The sequence below is a fragment of the Mustela nigripes genome, chromosome 3 (assembly GCF_022355385.1).
Source record: "Mustela nigripes isolate SB6536 chromosome 3, MUSNIG.SB6536, whole genome shotgun sequence".
NCBI lineage: Eukaryota > Metazoa > Chordata > Mammalia > Carnivora > Mustelidae > Mustela > Mustela nigripes.
In genome coordinates this window covers 72,334,814-72,349,434 of record NC_081559.1, presented here as the reverse complement: position 1 = coordinate 72,349,434, position 14,621 = coordinate 72,334,814, and the positions used below count along the sequence as shown (strand labels likewise).

General features: G+C 43.6%; 1 protein-coding gene across 1 annotated transcript in view; it reads left to right on the top strand.

Annotated features, from left to right (window-relative positions):
* The window catches only part of PDE11A (phosphodiesterase 11A), a 388,241-nt gene that overhangs the window by 339,004 nt on the left and 34,616 nt on the right, over positions 1–14,621 (top strand). Inside the window, exons 16-18 of the mRNA XM_059392799.1 lie at positions 1,117–1,194; positions 6,779–6,842; positions 13,656–13,730. Of these exons, the coding sequence (XP_059248782.1) occupies positions 1,117–1,194; positions 6,779–6,842; positions 13,656–13,730 (217 nt within the window). The remainder of the gene's footprint in view (positions 1–1,116; positions 1,195–6,778; positions 6,843–13,655; positions 13,731–14,621) is intronic.

The following is a 14,621-nucleotide window of genomic DNA, read 5'->3' as shown; positions in this document are numbered from 1 at the left end:
ATTACTTAGAATAACTCAGAGGACTGAAATGACATCAGGTGCATATGATGACAAGGATAATGATGATGGGCAAAGCTCTTTCAGAAAGACTTCCATGATGTTCCAGGACCCTCAAAGCTAAGCTCAGTGCCTTCCTCTGTGCTGCCCAGGACACCGTGGGCATATCGTCGCCACCTGGGGTACCTGATATCTCTAGGCACAGACACTACACCAAGTGCTTTGTATTTAATTCTCACAATAACCGCTATAACTGCGTGAGTTAGCAAATATGATCCCCATGTTAGAGATTTGGAAACGGAGGCTCAGAGGGTTTAAGTAACTTCCAAAAGTTGCACAGCACCTTTGAGTGCTGTGACTGAGCCACTCTTCAAAGGGTTATTTCTGACTCCACAGACCATGTGGTTAAGCACTGAAATGCTGAAATCCTTCTTTTTTTTCTTTTTTTTTTTTTTTAAAGATTTTATTTATTTATTTGACAGACAGAGATCACAAGTAGGCAGAGAGGCAGGCAGAGAGAGAGGAAGGGAAGCAGGCTCCCTGCTGAGCAGAGAGCCCGATGCGGGGCTCGATCCCAAGACCCTGGGACCATGACCTGAGCCGAAGGCAGAGGCTTGAACCCACTGAGCCACCCAGGTGCCCCTGAAATCCTTATTTTCTAACCCAGAAAAAGTATTTGCCCTGAATTTACTACCGGGGAGTTTATCTTATCTCAAATCCTCATGCAGCTCAGTTATCTGTTGAACGATAAAAGAACATTCCAAAATCGTTCCAGCTTTTTATTTGTCCTTGCCTCCCGCCTCTGACTTGCAGTGCCCATCACAAGTGCTTCACAACCAGTAATCCTAAATGCGGGAACACATTGTTTTCTGTTTTATGGCTTGATAATCTCCTCTGCTGTAAATACATTCAGAAATGATTGTGGCTTTTTCTTGAAGCCTCAACATTTTTTAAAAAGTGATTTATTTTGATAGTGCTTTAGCCTCATGATTTCAAATATTAAGTTACTTGGTTCAGGTGACCTTATATTTTCCCATAAATGTGTTTATGTTGCCCCGCAGACTGAGAAATTTCATTCCAGATTTTTTTTTCTTTCTTCCTTCATTTGATTTTGTGCAGGAGGAGGACTGAATTCTTTGAACTTGTCAGTAAAGGAGACTATGATTGGAACATCAAAAACCATCGTGATATATTTCGGTAAGAAGCAGCTCTTGTTTATGTGTTTCTTCATTATTTGAAGATTTAGCCATGCATTTCCGACAGGGCTAAGGGCACACGTGTGATTTTCTTAAAGTAACAAATCTTGGCTTACATACAAAACATTCAGAGAGTAGTTGAATAATTAGAGAAAAGATAGATGGCTCGTCTTTTCGTCTTCTAATCCATTAATATTTTTGCTCCCTCTCCATAAATTTGCCTTCAGAATTAGGAAAGGGTGTTCAAATTGGTTCAGTTTCAGCAAGTTGTGACTTCCTCTTTTTCCTGGGGGAGTGGGGGTGGGGGTGGGGTGTATGTTGAGGAGAGAGTGGATTTTTGAACTTTAGAAAACAGTGTTAGCCAAAATAAAGTAGAGAATTAACTTTGGGAAGTTTTTTTAGAGACAACAGGCATTGTAGATAGAAAACCAATTGCAGCGATTTGGGTGGCAGAAATAAGGAGTCTGTTCTAGACTTTTCACCGGACTTCTTCCTAGTTGTTTAGAGAAGACAGACCACTGCACTTACGTGGCACATCTGAACACCCTGACTGGAGCCATGCCACTGGCTAGGCTCTATTCCTCTTTCTCTCACCCACCCCCTACCTCACTCACCCCCAGACCTTCTGCTGTCTTAGTCCCGTTCCAAAGCTGCTGAGTATTCCTGGGAAAGCCTGTGAGGCCTGGACAGACGCGCACTGTGTCTGTTCCACAGCCAGGTGACTTCTAGAATCACCCAGAGCAGGATCCCTGTCATGACCGGCCCATAGCTTCTATGCAAGCCTCCCCAAATCCTGTACCCCGCAACCCCCACCACCACCTCCAGCTTCCAAACACAGGGCTGCCTGCCCTCCCTCTGCCCCTGACCTCTCTTTACTCTTTCCTGAGGACTTCTCACCAGAGGCCCTCTGTGTCTCCCCTCCTGCGGCAGTATTTCTCTCGGGGATCTTCTCGGGCCTTTTTCTTCTTCCTGTCCAGGGTGGGAGGGGACCCTTCCTCGCTTCAAAACTAGCCCTTCCCAGGTGTCCTAACTCTGTTTCTCCACCTCCCCCACCCCTGAACTTACCCTACCGATTATGTTCCTTTGGCATTTTTAAAATCTGGTTTTTTCCCCCTCGTGGCCATTCCAGGCATAAAAATATGCTCCTATCTCCTCAGGCAAAAAATAATCATCGCTAAAATCTGCCCTCTTCTCAAGGTCTAGTCATATTCCCCTTCTTAACCTTCAGTCCCACACTTGACTCACATGCCTCCTAACTTCTTGCAAGGCAGTGTTTCTTTTCAAATAATTTTTAGTTTCACAAGTAATTATAGGAATATATTTTTCTATAATAAATGAAAACATGACAGAGGAGCCCCCAGACCTCCCTGGAACTTCACTCCCCATTCCCATACCTACACACAGATATACACTCTGTTATCAACTTCTATCGTTCCCAAACACTTCCAAAGCATTTATATATGTATATAGTCTAAGGAAAAATGCTGTTGAGTATGGACTTGTCTGTTTTAACATAAGTTATGCATTAATATATCAATCAGAACTGGCTTGTTCGCTCAACCATATGCCTTGGAAGTTCTTCCATGTCCATACCTCATCAGCTTTTCCTATTGCACAGATAGGAAGTACGGATTGACCACAGAGTAGCTAGCCGTTCAGTCTAGGAAATGGGACTTCTGCCCAGGACCTATTTTCAAGATTCCTCTCTTGATCTTCAGCCTCCTGCTGGCTTTAACTACCACCTTTTCTCACCTCCCAAGGATCAAATGCTAGGGCCCTTGTACTCTTCCCGATCTCATCACAGCCCCTAATTGCTTTGGCTTTTCTGTTTTGAAGCTCTCCCGGGCCTTGGAGTCTGCTGAGCCTTGCGCTTCCAGATTTTCTACTCTCTTTTGATGCTTGCTTCTCCTCTTCAGCCTTCTTCAGCCCTTCCCCTCTCTACTCCGCAACCCCCCCAGATGTAAGGACCTCCCAGGACCTATTTTTAAGATTCCTCTCTTGATCTTCAGCCTCCTGCTGGCTTTAACTACCACCTTTTCTCACGGACTCCTGCCCCCTCTCTCCAGCCTGGCCTCTCTTCTAAGCACAACTCTTAAAATGCCAGCACTCATTCCACATCTCCACCCAGGTGTTTTCTGCATAGTTTTTCAAATGTTCTTTTGACAGGGAACCCCACATGGAAGAAAAATCTAATTTTGAAGGAGACTGTGTAAAAGAGAGGTGCTCCAGGAGCTCTCTACTGCGTCCCCCCCCCTTTGTCTTCCCTCCCCCATTTCATGGTTAGACTCTGACCACAGTGCACGGAGGGGCGGGGGGGGGGGGCTCCAGGGACCACCCTCTTAGAGAACTTGAAAATAGCAATAAAACCAACAAAGAGTGTGCCTGCTTTTGATCATCACCACGTGCCTGCAGTCTAAACAATGTCAACGATGAGTTATGTTCCCCCTCCCCCCGCCCGAGAAAAATCTTGCGTTGGTAGAAGTCCTAAACAATTGCTGAGATTTCTGTTGAGTATCGACATAATTGATATAAAGCTTCAGATGAGCACAGGATTACTTATCCTTTAGTTGGACGCGTGTGACCCCTGTAGGTTCACTGCAAGAGTGCGCGGGGGCCGGTCAGCCGCTGACACGCGTGGGCGCCGAGCACACTCCCGGCTAAGTTCCTCAGGCTTCCGAGCCTTGGGCGCGGGCTCCGCGGCTAGTTGGGGTCTTGGGCCCTACGGAGCGTCACATTCCTGCTTTCAGACAGTGTGTCCGGAAGAAACAATCATGGAACGGTAGCGGCGAGGACGAAGAAGCACAACTTGACTTACTTCACTTCTGTCACTTGGTGTTGCCCGTTAGGACCATTATATGTGTTTTAAAGAAATTAAAAACCATGACACAGAGAGCAAAGCGCAAAGTGCGCTTTTTTGTTTGGTGAGCGCCAAATTCAGTTCATGCGTGAACTGTTTTACTATGAATCTGTTTTTTACATGTGGATTCATTTTCATTGCTCATTGTTTTAAAACTGGAGAACCAATCAAGAAAATAACGGCTAACACGAGATTGTTGTTGAAATGACATGGCATATGAAGGAGAAGTGCGATAAAAGCATCAGAAACTCCAGGTGCAAGCCCTCCCCCCCCACCCCCACCAACCCCCATCCCCTCTACCATGCCAACTCCCCACCCCCGCTGTGCCCTCCATGCTCCTGACCATTCATTCCAGCCTACACCCACCCCACCCCCACACCACAGACTGGACTAGAATTATGGGGACCTCAAGAGTAACTTCTTCCTCCCTCCTCTCTGACTCTAGAAAAGACCTTACAATTTTTCTAGAGGCTCGATCTAAAAGAATAACTTCTGAAATAATAAGAAAGTAACTACTCATTCACCCCCTTTGGTTCTTCCTTTGGAATCTCTCAGCCTTCTCCTTGCCTTTGCATTCTCCTGCGCTTCCTTGTTTTAGACCCTTATCAACTGATACTGTCCAATTGGTCTCCCTGCTTCCCTTCTTGGTTTCTACAAACTCTTACCCCACCCACCACCTAAAGTTCTGCCAGCAAGGTCTAACTAGGTTGTCTCTGAGCCCCCAACCTTAACAGACTCCCCTGTGCCAGTTGGATAAAGGTTTCAAACTCCCCCACCCCATCCTTCCCCACAGCCTTTTTCTGTCTTCATTCTCAGAATGGACTTCCTGCTCCACTGTAGGGAAAGAGAGACCCTTCAGTCAGACCCTGTGGATTCCGACTCCAGCTTTGATACACCCTCACTATGTAACCTCTGGCAAACTTTCTAACCTGTCTGATCAAGGAATGCAAAACACTATTTACTTTGTAAAGTAATAGTATCCCTACCTCATCTAGAGACTCTGTAACTTACTCTGTAGTGCTTGCTGTATTAATGGTCCTTATTAGAATGATCACTACCTAAGCACCTAGACAGATGCTCAATACACTTGTTGATTGGCTGATTAATGGTGATATGAATTTGAGAAGTAAGCCTTGAATTATCAAGCAGATGGAAGCTAAGTCTTGTCCAAGTTAATGGTATCAGTAGGCAACCTCATAGAGATTCTCTCCTGTCTGGGAGAGAAACTGCAAAGTTCAGTGCATTACCTACAGTCTTGTCTCCCTCTGATACCAGCAGAACCTAAAAGGAGAAGCACCTGAATGTAGCAAGATGGGGTCTGTCTTAAGCTTTGTCTTAAACACAGAATCCTGAATCCTTACTCACTTTGGGAAAGTTACTTAATCTCTCCGTGCTTCCATTTACCTCTCTGGAAAATGGGAATAATGGTCCCTTCCTCTGAGGGTTCCAAAGATTCATTTAGTTAGTAGTTAGTGGGTCGGTGCTTAGTATGGCACAAGCAGAGTGCTTGTCACAGGAGCTCAAATCTGAAGAGTGCACCTCTGCATTGCTCCTCGCAGTGCTTAGCACAGGGGGGCTTGGGGTTAGATGCTGCCCAACTCCTGGAGGGGGCTGCTGAGGCCAGTGTGTCTGGTGGTGCTTTGAATGACCCATTGTTACCTGCCACTCCGCCAGGTTCCCTGGAGTGGTTTCCTGGGGGAAGTTACACAAACCCCACTACCATCGCGCTCTGCCATCTGGGAGGCAGACATGTTTCCAAGGCATTCGAGTCTGGCGGGTTATGAAATGTTAACACCCGGCATCAGGACAGCCCCCTGACCTCTAACAACACACCCCTTTCTTCCAAAAGGAGCTGACCGAGATGTGGTCTCTTGCCTCCAATCCTTCATCGCTTTTCATCATGTACTGCTGGCTTCAGTACAAAGAAAGCAAGTTTCGGACAAAGGGTGCGCCTTGTTTTTCCCACCTCCCCACCACATCAGATGATAAGCACCAGAGCTACCCACAATTTAAATTGTTCACTGTGTTTCTATATCCGTGGTTCAGGGTGAATTCTAGTTAAAGCCAGTAGAATTCTGCCCCTCAAAGGTCTGGTTCAGATCTTCCCGTGCTTTCTTAGCTGCTCGAATGAATGAAAGCTGCAGCGGAATATGTTTCTTTTTCATAAGGCTTATAAAACATGGTTGCAGCCAGGTAATAAACTGGAGTGAAACAGTGTGGCTCTCCCAGTAAATCTCAGCTCGCAGAGCAGGTGGAAATGAACGGGCTCCTATGGTGGCGGGTGCCTTGCCTCTTTGCTATATATAGGTTTCCGTCCATTCCCATCAATCAGCCATAAGTTGGTGAAGATTTGTCAGCTATGTATCTGGTATTATATGCTGATTCCCTTGCCACTAGTTAAAAATAAGACGTGTTGTCCATTAAGGATTTTTTAAAGTAGCGCTTGCTTAGCTCAGGTATAGAGCAAGCAGTGCTTTTCCTCCCTTGATCCGCCGCCGTAGACATAACAAAAGGGAAGCCTAGGCTGTGTGTGAGCTTTGTCCTAAGCAGTGGCCGCATGATGGAGATGCTAAACATGGGGACTGTAAACAGTGCTCCCCTTGTTGAGGGAAAGACGTGTGCGCGCGTTGGATTGGTCCCGTTTTATTTATTTATGTATCTAGGACGGGTTTGTTTAGGAATGCAACAAAAGATTATTCAGGCTGTTTTGTTTGGTTCTGTTTTTCAGATCAATGTTAATGACAGCCTGTGACCTTGGAGCCGTGACCAAACCGTGGGAGATCTCAAGACAGGCAAGTGGTGATTAATGGCAGGGCCTGGCAAAGGAGGGACTGGGGGTGGTGGTGGGGGCAATATTCCCAGAGCCCCAACTCCTGGGCACTGAAGCCCTAGTCAATTTGCATCAGTATTAACATGGTGTAAAAAATAGCAGGAGGCTCGGGCCAGACATACTTTATTGCACGGTCGTTCTCTAACGTGCTTCCACTGAGTGTTAATGTGCCTGATTCTCTAAGATTTTTTTAACATTCTAAATCCAGATAATGCATTGACCATGCCCTAAGGCAAGAGTTTCAAAAGTAGCATTTTAAAATAGGTAATCATGTTTTAGCACAAGGTCTGCCTTTTTCTCATCTTAAGAAAAGAGAGAGAAAAAAGAAACCAAGGAGGTCAAAAGGAAATTTTATTTTTCTTTTTAAAGACTATTTAGAGATCATATCACGTTGGCCAAAGTGAATAATCCACATTTAATTTGTACCAAAAAAAATCATACCTTTACTACCTATGTGGTTTCACTGCCAAACGTTTCAGTTTAGATCAAGAATAGTTTTCAAGCCAGTAACCACACAGTTTAAGATCCTTGGTTCCTGATCGTATTTAGAGATTAATATCTTTTAATTTTATGAGGCACCTACTGTGTGGCGTCTAAAATAGTGACTTGGTATCTTAAGTCTCAACATTTTAAGGAAAATAAAATAGATTTCGTATAACAAGAAATAACTAATATTTATTGACTGAATGTCTAATACCCAATTATCTAATTTCAAAACCCCTCCTCCCCGCCTTTGATTTAGGTACAGTTACTCCAGTAGGCTGAATAACAACCCAAAGATAGCAGATTCTCATTTCTAGAACCTGTAAACATTGCCTTAGAAGGAAAAGGGGTCTTTGCAGATGTGCTGAAGTTAAAGACTTCAATGACAATCGTTATCATTGTCATTATCCTGGATTATCCAGCTGGGCCCGGATGCAGGGAGATTACACATTCAGAAGAGGAGAAGGGGATGTGAAGACAAGGCAGAGAGAGGAGCGATGTGGCCACAGGTAAAGGAAATGTGACAGCCACAAGAACATGGCAAGGACAGAGAACAGATTTTCCCCTAGAGGTTCCCAAGCAAAGATGGCCCTGGCAACACCTTGATTTCTGTCTAGTGAACTGATGTTGAGCTACTGATCTCCAGAACTAGGAGAGAATAGATTCCTGTTTTGTTTTGCTGGTTTTTTTTTTTTTTAAAGATTTTATCTATTATGGGGCGCCTAGGTGGCTCAGTGGGTTAAAGCCTCTGCCTTCGGCTCAGGTCATGATCCCAGGGTGCTGGGACCGAACCCCGCATCAGGCTCTCTGCTCAGCAGGGAGCCTGCTTCCTCCTCTCTCTCTGCCTGCCTCTCTGCCTACTTGTAATCTCTGCCTGTCAAATAAATAAATAAATAATCTTAAAAAAAAAAAAAAGATATTTTATCTATTATTTGACAGAGAGACAGAGAAAGCACAAGCAGGGGGAGCAGGAGAGTGAGAGGGAGAAGCAGACTGCCCCCTGAGCAGGGAGCCCAACATGGAGCTCAATCCCAGGAACCTGGCATCATGGCCTGAGCCCAAAGCAGACACTTAATCAACTGAACCACCCAGGCATCCCAGTTCTTGTTGTTTCAAGCCACCAAGTTTGTGCTCATTCCTGGAAACTCAGAAAAACTAATACAGTTAATACCCCTATTTCACAAATAGGAAAAGTGAAGCCTAGAAAGGATAGCTGGAGGTGACATAGCTAGTGAGCAGTATGGCTAGGTATTCAAATCCTAGCAGATTAGGCTCCAAAGCCGTCATTCTTGACAGAGCCTTACACTGTCTCACACCAGATATGTCAATCAGCATTTTTAAATGATGCCAGTGTGTCAGCAAAATAAGCTGTTATCCCTCAGCCTCAGTGGCTTAAAACAACGCACTACTCATGAACGTGTGCTTCCAGGGTCAGCTGGTCCTATTCCTCATTTTGGACTGGGGCGGAAAGAGCAGTTACCGTCTGGATCAGTCCAACAGAGGCCCTAGACTGCCATGCACTGGCAAGAAATTCATCAAAACTTGTCAGAAGCCCCTACTCAACCAGGAAGTATGATCCTTTTCTATGCCCAGAATGTAGAAAGCCAGAAATAGTTAATGAATATGTGACTACCACAGTTTGCCCTTTTAATCACCAAAAGTTTGATTCTCTCTCTTCCTGCAGGCAAAATATACTCAGCCTTTCCCAAGGGAAATGACCCAAATGTCCCACTAGTCATGGTATCAAGCTTAAAGGCCAGGATCTCTGGGAGATCATCCCAGTCTCTATATCAGGTCTGGATTTAAAGTCCTACACACACCCCAAACACAGCATCTGACATACACCCAAACAATGAAATACTCATTAGAATACTCCCATTCAGAAAGGAAAGAGATGGCCAACATTTGACAGTTAGGGGGCCATAGTAATTCCAAAATCCCACTGGGCAGTCATTGTGAGGCTGTCCATTCTGCAGTAGGCTCTGGTTCTCTGCGAGATGCTCCCCAACCATCATAATTCATGACCTCTAGATCTATCCCAGGAAACTATCCTTTTCCGTTGACCTCCTTGGCTATCTCCAAAGGTCAGGCAGTTTTCCAACCTGTTTCCCACCCAAAGAAAGTTGAGGACCCAAGGCCTGTTTTAGGTTTTAAGAAGTCACTCTCTTATGGGGGTTATGGCATCAAACTCTCTTGACCATTTAGTCAGTTTCTTGTCTTTGTTTCTAGTCATTTCCATTTGCCAATAACCACATCCACAGTTCTATTCTAGACAGACTTCTTAGATCTGCTCTCTTTGCTTCCTTGTTTGCAAGAACAAAGAAAAATAACGTATGTACTTCTTTCTTTCTCCTCCATGACCCAATTCCTAGCAGTCAGGGCCTAACAAGTGCCAGTAAGAGAATCATGTAGTAAAATCACTTCTTTGGGCCAGTTTGTACAACTGAAGGGATATCCTCTGCACCACCTAATTCATTCAGAGTTCTTAAGTATGACTGTACTGACCGTACCTTTGATTTTTGTTTCAAGGCTGAGTTGTTTGTTTGCTTGCTTGCTTTAAGATTTTATTTTTAAGTCATCCCTACACCCAGCATGAGAATCCCAAGATCAAGAGTCACATGCTCTACCCACTGAGCCAGCCAAGTGCCCCACAAGGCTGAGTCTTGATCAGCCTTTGTCGTTGAAAACATACCTTAATTTTTATTTTTACAGTTTGGGATTAAAAAGCAGCTTTATCTTTCATCCCTGAAGATGAAGACTCTGAATTTGTGACTCTCTCTCTTCTTTTCATTCCTGAAGATAAACCTGCCCATCCTTTTCTGAGCCCACTTCTTATAATACTTAGCAAAACATAGTCAAGAGCAATCATCACATGCTACTAACATTCGTTCCCCATTCTCTTTCCCTAAGGCTGTGAATTCATTAGATACATTATTTGCTTTACTTCAGTGAGAATTGTACAAAATCTGTTGCCGCTGTGGAACGTGTGCCATCACCCTCACAGCCTCCGACAATGCTTCTTCACTGTCCGACACCTGAACCCCACGCTGATGCCACATAGGGTCTTCTTCTTTTTCTTCCTTCTTACTGTCTTTTTGTTTTAACAGCAGCACCTCATTTCCATGCTGATTGCTGTGTTAGTCAAAACTAGGGTAGGCTATGCTGCAGTGACATGTATGGTCTCAAATCTCAGTTGCTTAACTCCAAGAAAAGCTCATTTCTTTGCTCCTGTCACAGTCCAGTTTAGATGGGGAGGTTTTCCTACAAAGGTCTCCTCCAAGAAACAGTTCTCCTCCAGCCGAGCCTCGGCTTTTATCTTAGTGTGACACATCTGAAGTTATGTAAAGCAGACTAAGTGGGAAGAATTTGCACGGCTGCGTAGCTTATTTCTACATCGTTGCCCACTTTCCGCTGCCCCGGTGTGCGATGGCTCCCCTACAGTAAAAGTTGGGGAACAGAGAAGAAGTAGGTATCTTCCAGGTACTGGGGAAAAGTGTAATAGCGGGGGTGGCCACTGTGACTGGGATGGAGGGAAGCGGAGGAGTGCAGAGTGGGAGGAAGTTTAGGGGACCGGGAAGGAACGAAGCAGCAGAGTGGAATGAGGTACGGTATGCCAGGCCTCTCAGAAACCCCAGCGAAATGCATGTCAGCAACTAAAGGAGCAGTAGCCCACTTGGGAGCAGGAAAAAGGCAGGAGAAAGTCCTTAGAAGGAAAAAGAGTTTCTGCATTGGTATTTTAGACCAACCTGGGAGGCTTGGTCTAAAATACCAAGCCTCCCTTGGTATAATACCAAGCCTTCCTTGGCTACTTGAAGGTGGTCTTCTTGGTCACTGACGTAAATAATATTTTATTTTTAGGATGCGAAGTTCTGCTGATAAGAGCAGAGACCCAAGAGTTCAGGGAAATAAAACACAAAACCATGTTTTTCCAGACATCTCCATCAGAAATCTTGTTACAACTCTAAACTAGAGATCTCATTTGTGTTTGTCTCCAAATCGAGTAGGTTAAAGTGTTTTCAAAAACATACTCACTTCTATGATTTTACGAAATATTTGAACAAAAACAATGGAAACTTCTTTTAAAAATATAGATATATTTCTAATTTCCAAGATGTTGATTTTTTTAACATTTCCTTACAAAGTGTTTTGTTTTCTTTTTTTTAAACTGGTGTCTATTCCAACCCTCCTTCCTCACACACATGTGGGTTTCCCCAGTGATCCCCCAAGGCCTGATTAGCATCTCAATTTCCTTCTTTAATAAAAAATTCAATCAGGAGCTACTTAATGTTCCTGATTGGGTTTTTAAGTACAAATGAAACAGTGGTACAAGTTGAGCCGTTAAAAAGCACAGGGAAGATAGCCAGGACCACTTTAGAAAGATCGAGGACAGGATTTTGTTTTAATTTCTTTGCTTTCCAGAGGCTATGGACCTATGCAGGACTCCTACCTTGGGGTGATCTGATGTGCACATACATTTGTATTCTTTAGTGCAAAAGACCCACCTCAGAGCAATCTGAGGTAGTGTTCTGGGAGCTGAATAAATGAGGCCAGGCCCTTAGGGGACTATTTCTTCTTTCAGGAAGGCCGGAGACAGAGCGAGAGGTCTAGAGTGCTAATGGGAAAGGTAGTGGCAGAGACTAGAGACAGAGAAGGGAATCGAGCCCTAGAAAAACTGAGCCAGCTCTACTAGTTTTATGCTATTGAATTTTCAGAAGGTACCCATATTCCTTATTAGAAATGTTTAAAATCTGAACTGACTAGATTTTCTATTTCTTTATAAATGAGCTACATACTTGCTAATCTCAGGGCAGGGGTTTGTGGGGAGTGTGTGAGAGAGAGATACAGAGAGACAGAGACGGAAAGAGATGTTTTTATGGTTTGTTTTGTTTTTTTAAAGATTTTATTTATTTATTTGACAGAGAGAGAGGGAACACAAGCAGGGGGAATGGGAGAGGAAGAAGCAGGCTTCCCAGTGAGCAGGGAGCCCCATGCAGGGCTCGATCCTGGGACCCTGGGATCATGACCTCAGCCAAAGGCAAAGGCACACTTAATGACTGAGCCACCCGGGGAACCCCTGTTTTTATGCTTTCTCAATGGTTATGATTTATGGTTGGCAGAATCTCTTGAGATATACAGTTAGGTAAATTATCTTGATCCTATCCACTTGACTGAACTGAAACCCATTTTAGTCTTTTCCAGACCTTAAAACATCATCTTTGTAAGAGCCTGGAATAGAGGAAAAACTAGTCTGGGGATCCAAATCTTCTTGCCATCGAGTTTTCTAGGATTTTTTTTTTTCCCTGCTCTTTCAAATTTTCTAAATCCAGCTAGTTCATCTCAGAGATTTCCAAGATGCACTCTATAGTGTTGTTGAAAATACTTGTTGAACACTTACCTGACGTATCATTATGCTTTCCATAAATGATCATTGGAAGCACGGGGCTTGGAGAAGCTTCTCTTTAGCTTAACAGTGATCAATGAGCAACGTCAGATAATCCAGGCTAACTGGTGAAAAGTGGAAAAATAGAAGTCCTTACTTTGGAAAAATCTACCCATTCAGGGTAGAACCACCAATTCCATTGTGTTTGTACCAACTGGAACCTACCATCAATGAACACTTATGTACCTAGATTAAGACAGTCTGAAGACCAGAACAACATTTTTCAAACTGCATCATGACACACTGCAGAAAAACCTGGGTTGAACAGTCACTCTGGCATTAGTCCTGCCCTTGGCTGATTGCTCCAGTAAGAAGCAGAGGTGGTCCTGGGGTTATCTTTCTCCAGAGTGCATGCAATTATCAGTAGTAAGGCAGTAAAGAGTCTGGGGGTGGCAAATGAAACTAAGCTAAGATAAATATATGCAACAAAGTGAAGAATCTATGTAGAAACAACAAAAAGTTGGCTAAATTATTATTACAAGTATATCATATTATAAAAACAAAAAATATTATTAGGCATTATTTGTTTCATTTTTCTGCAGTCGGAACATTTCCTCCTTTGAAGGTGGCAACCCAGTGCCTCATCCTGAATATACAATCTGTACCCTCTGAGATCGTCTACTAGCATGCATCTCAAAATGCCTTGTACAAGTTCTTCTGATTAGAAGGAAATCAGTTTCATTGATTAAAGTCTGTAATACCTTGAACCAGAAAATGTTAATGTATTTCTTCAAAAGCTTTTTAAATGATTTTCTGAGTTGAAGATCATCATCATACACAGAGGGCAGAAATTACTTCTGAGTTTTATGTTATATCACACATAACCATAAATTAAATATTTATGTGTTTCAGGTGGCTGAACTTGTAACCAGTGAGTTCTTTGAACAAGGAGATCGGGAGAGAGCAGAGCTCAAACTCACTCCTTCAGTAAGTTCATCCTTCTAACATGACACATTTACCCTTTGGAACAACATTTTCAAAAGTAACTCCAAATCACAACTTGAAAGTGGGAAGGACTGAAATTGGATTTAAGGAAACACTCCTGAAAGTTTAAAACTTTAATTAAACTGAGATCTAAACACTCTTATTCCCAGGTTTCTGATTAAGAGTGGTGAGCTACTTAAGTGTTTCCTGAGCTCCCACAGTGGGCCAAGTAGGCATGAAGGAGGAGGCACAGAGTGACATTTGAGGAGCTCAAAGCCCAGTCCTGGCATTTCATATGCGGTCAGTAGCCACTTCGGATTAAGAATATAGACAAAAGTCAAAGGCAAGCTGTCCAGCCTCGGGCAGCTAGACTGGACAGCCATAGTGATAACGGATGTTCTGGATTTTATTTTCCAATTTCAGACATTCCAAAATCCCAAACCCAAATCATTTCAAGTCTCTTTCTTTTCTTTGTTTGCAAAATGAAAAGTTTCACTTGGGGACCTCTCAGGTCTGTTGACTGAAATGCCATTTTCAATGGAATCATCCATTCGATTATTATTTGAAAAAGCTTACTTGTAGGCTCAGGATGATGGTGTTTTTACTCAAATAAGACAAAAGACCTAAATGCTTCCATCACCACCCACAATGAGGGGGTGGCCTCTTTATTCATAATGAAGGGTTAGTTAAAAACATATCACCCAACAACTCAAGGAATGACGCAAAGTGTTGGAAAGCCAGCCCAACTCAGTAGATTGAGTGCAGCTCAAGGAACGTTTCCCTGGTCAAGAGTGTCTGTTTCTGAGGTTTCAAGCCAACTGAATTTTTCAAGCCAACGTCACCTGCTTAAAGTCAAACCTCAGAGCCTTACAAATGTTGACTACTCCTAATCGG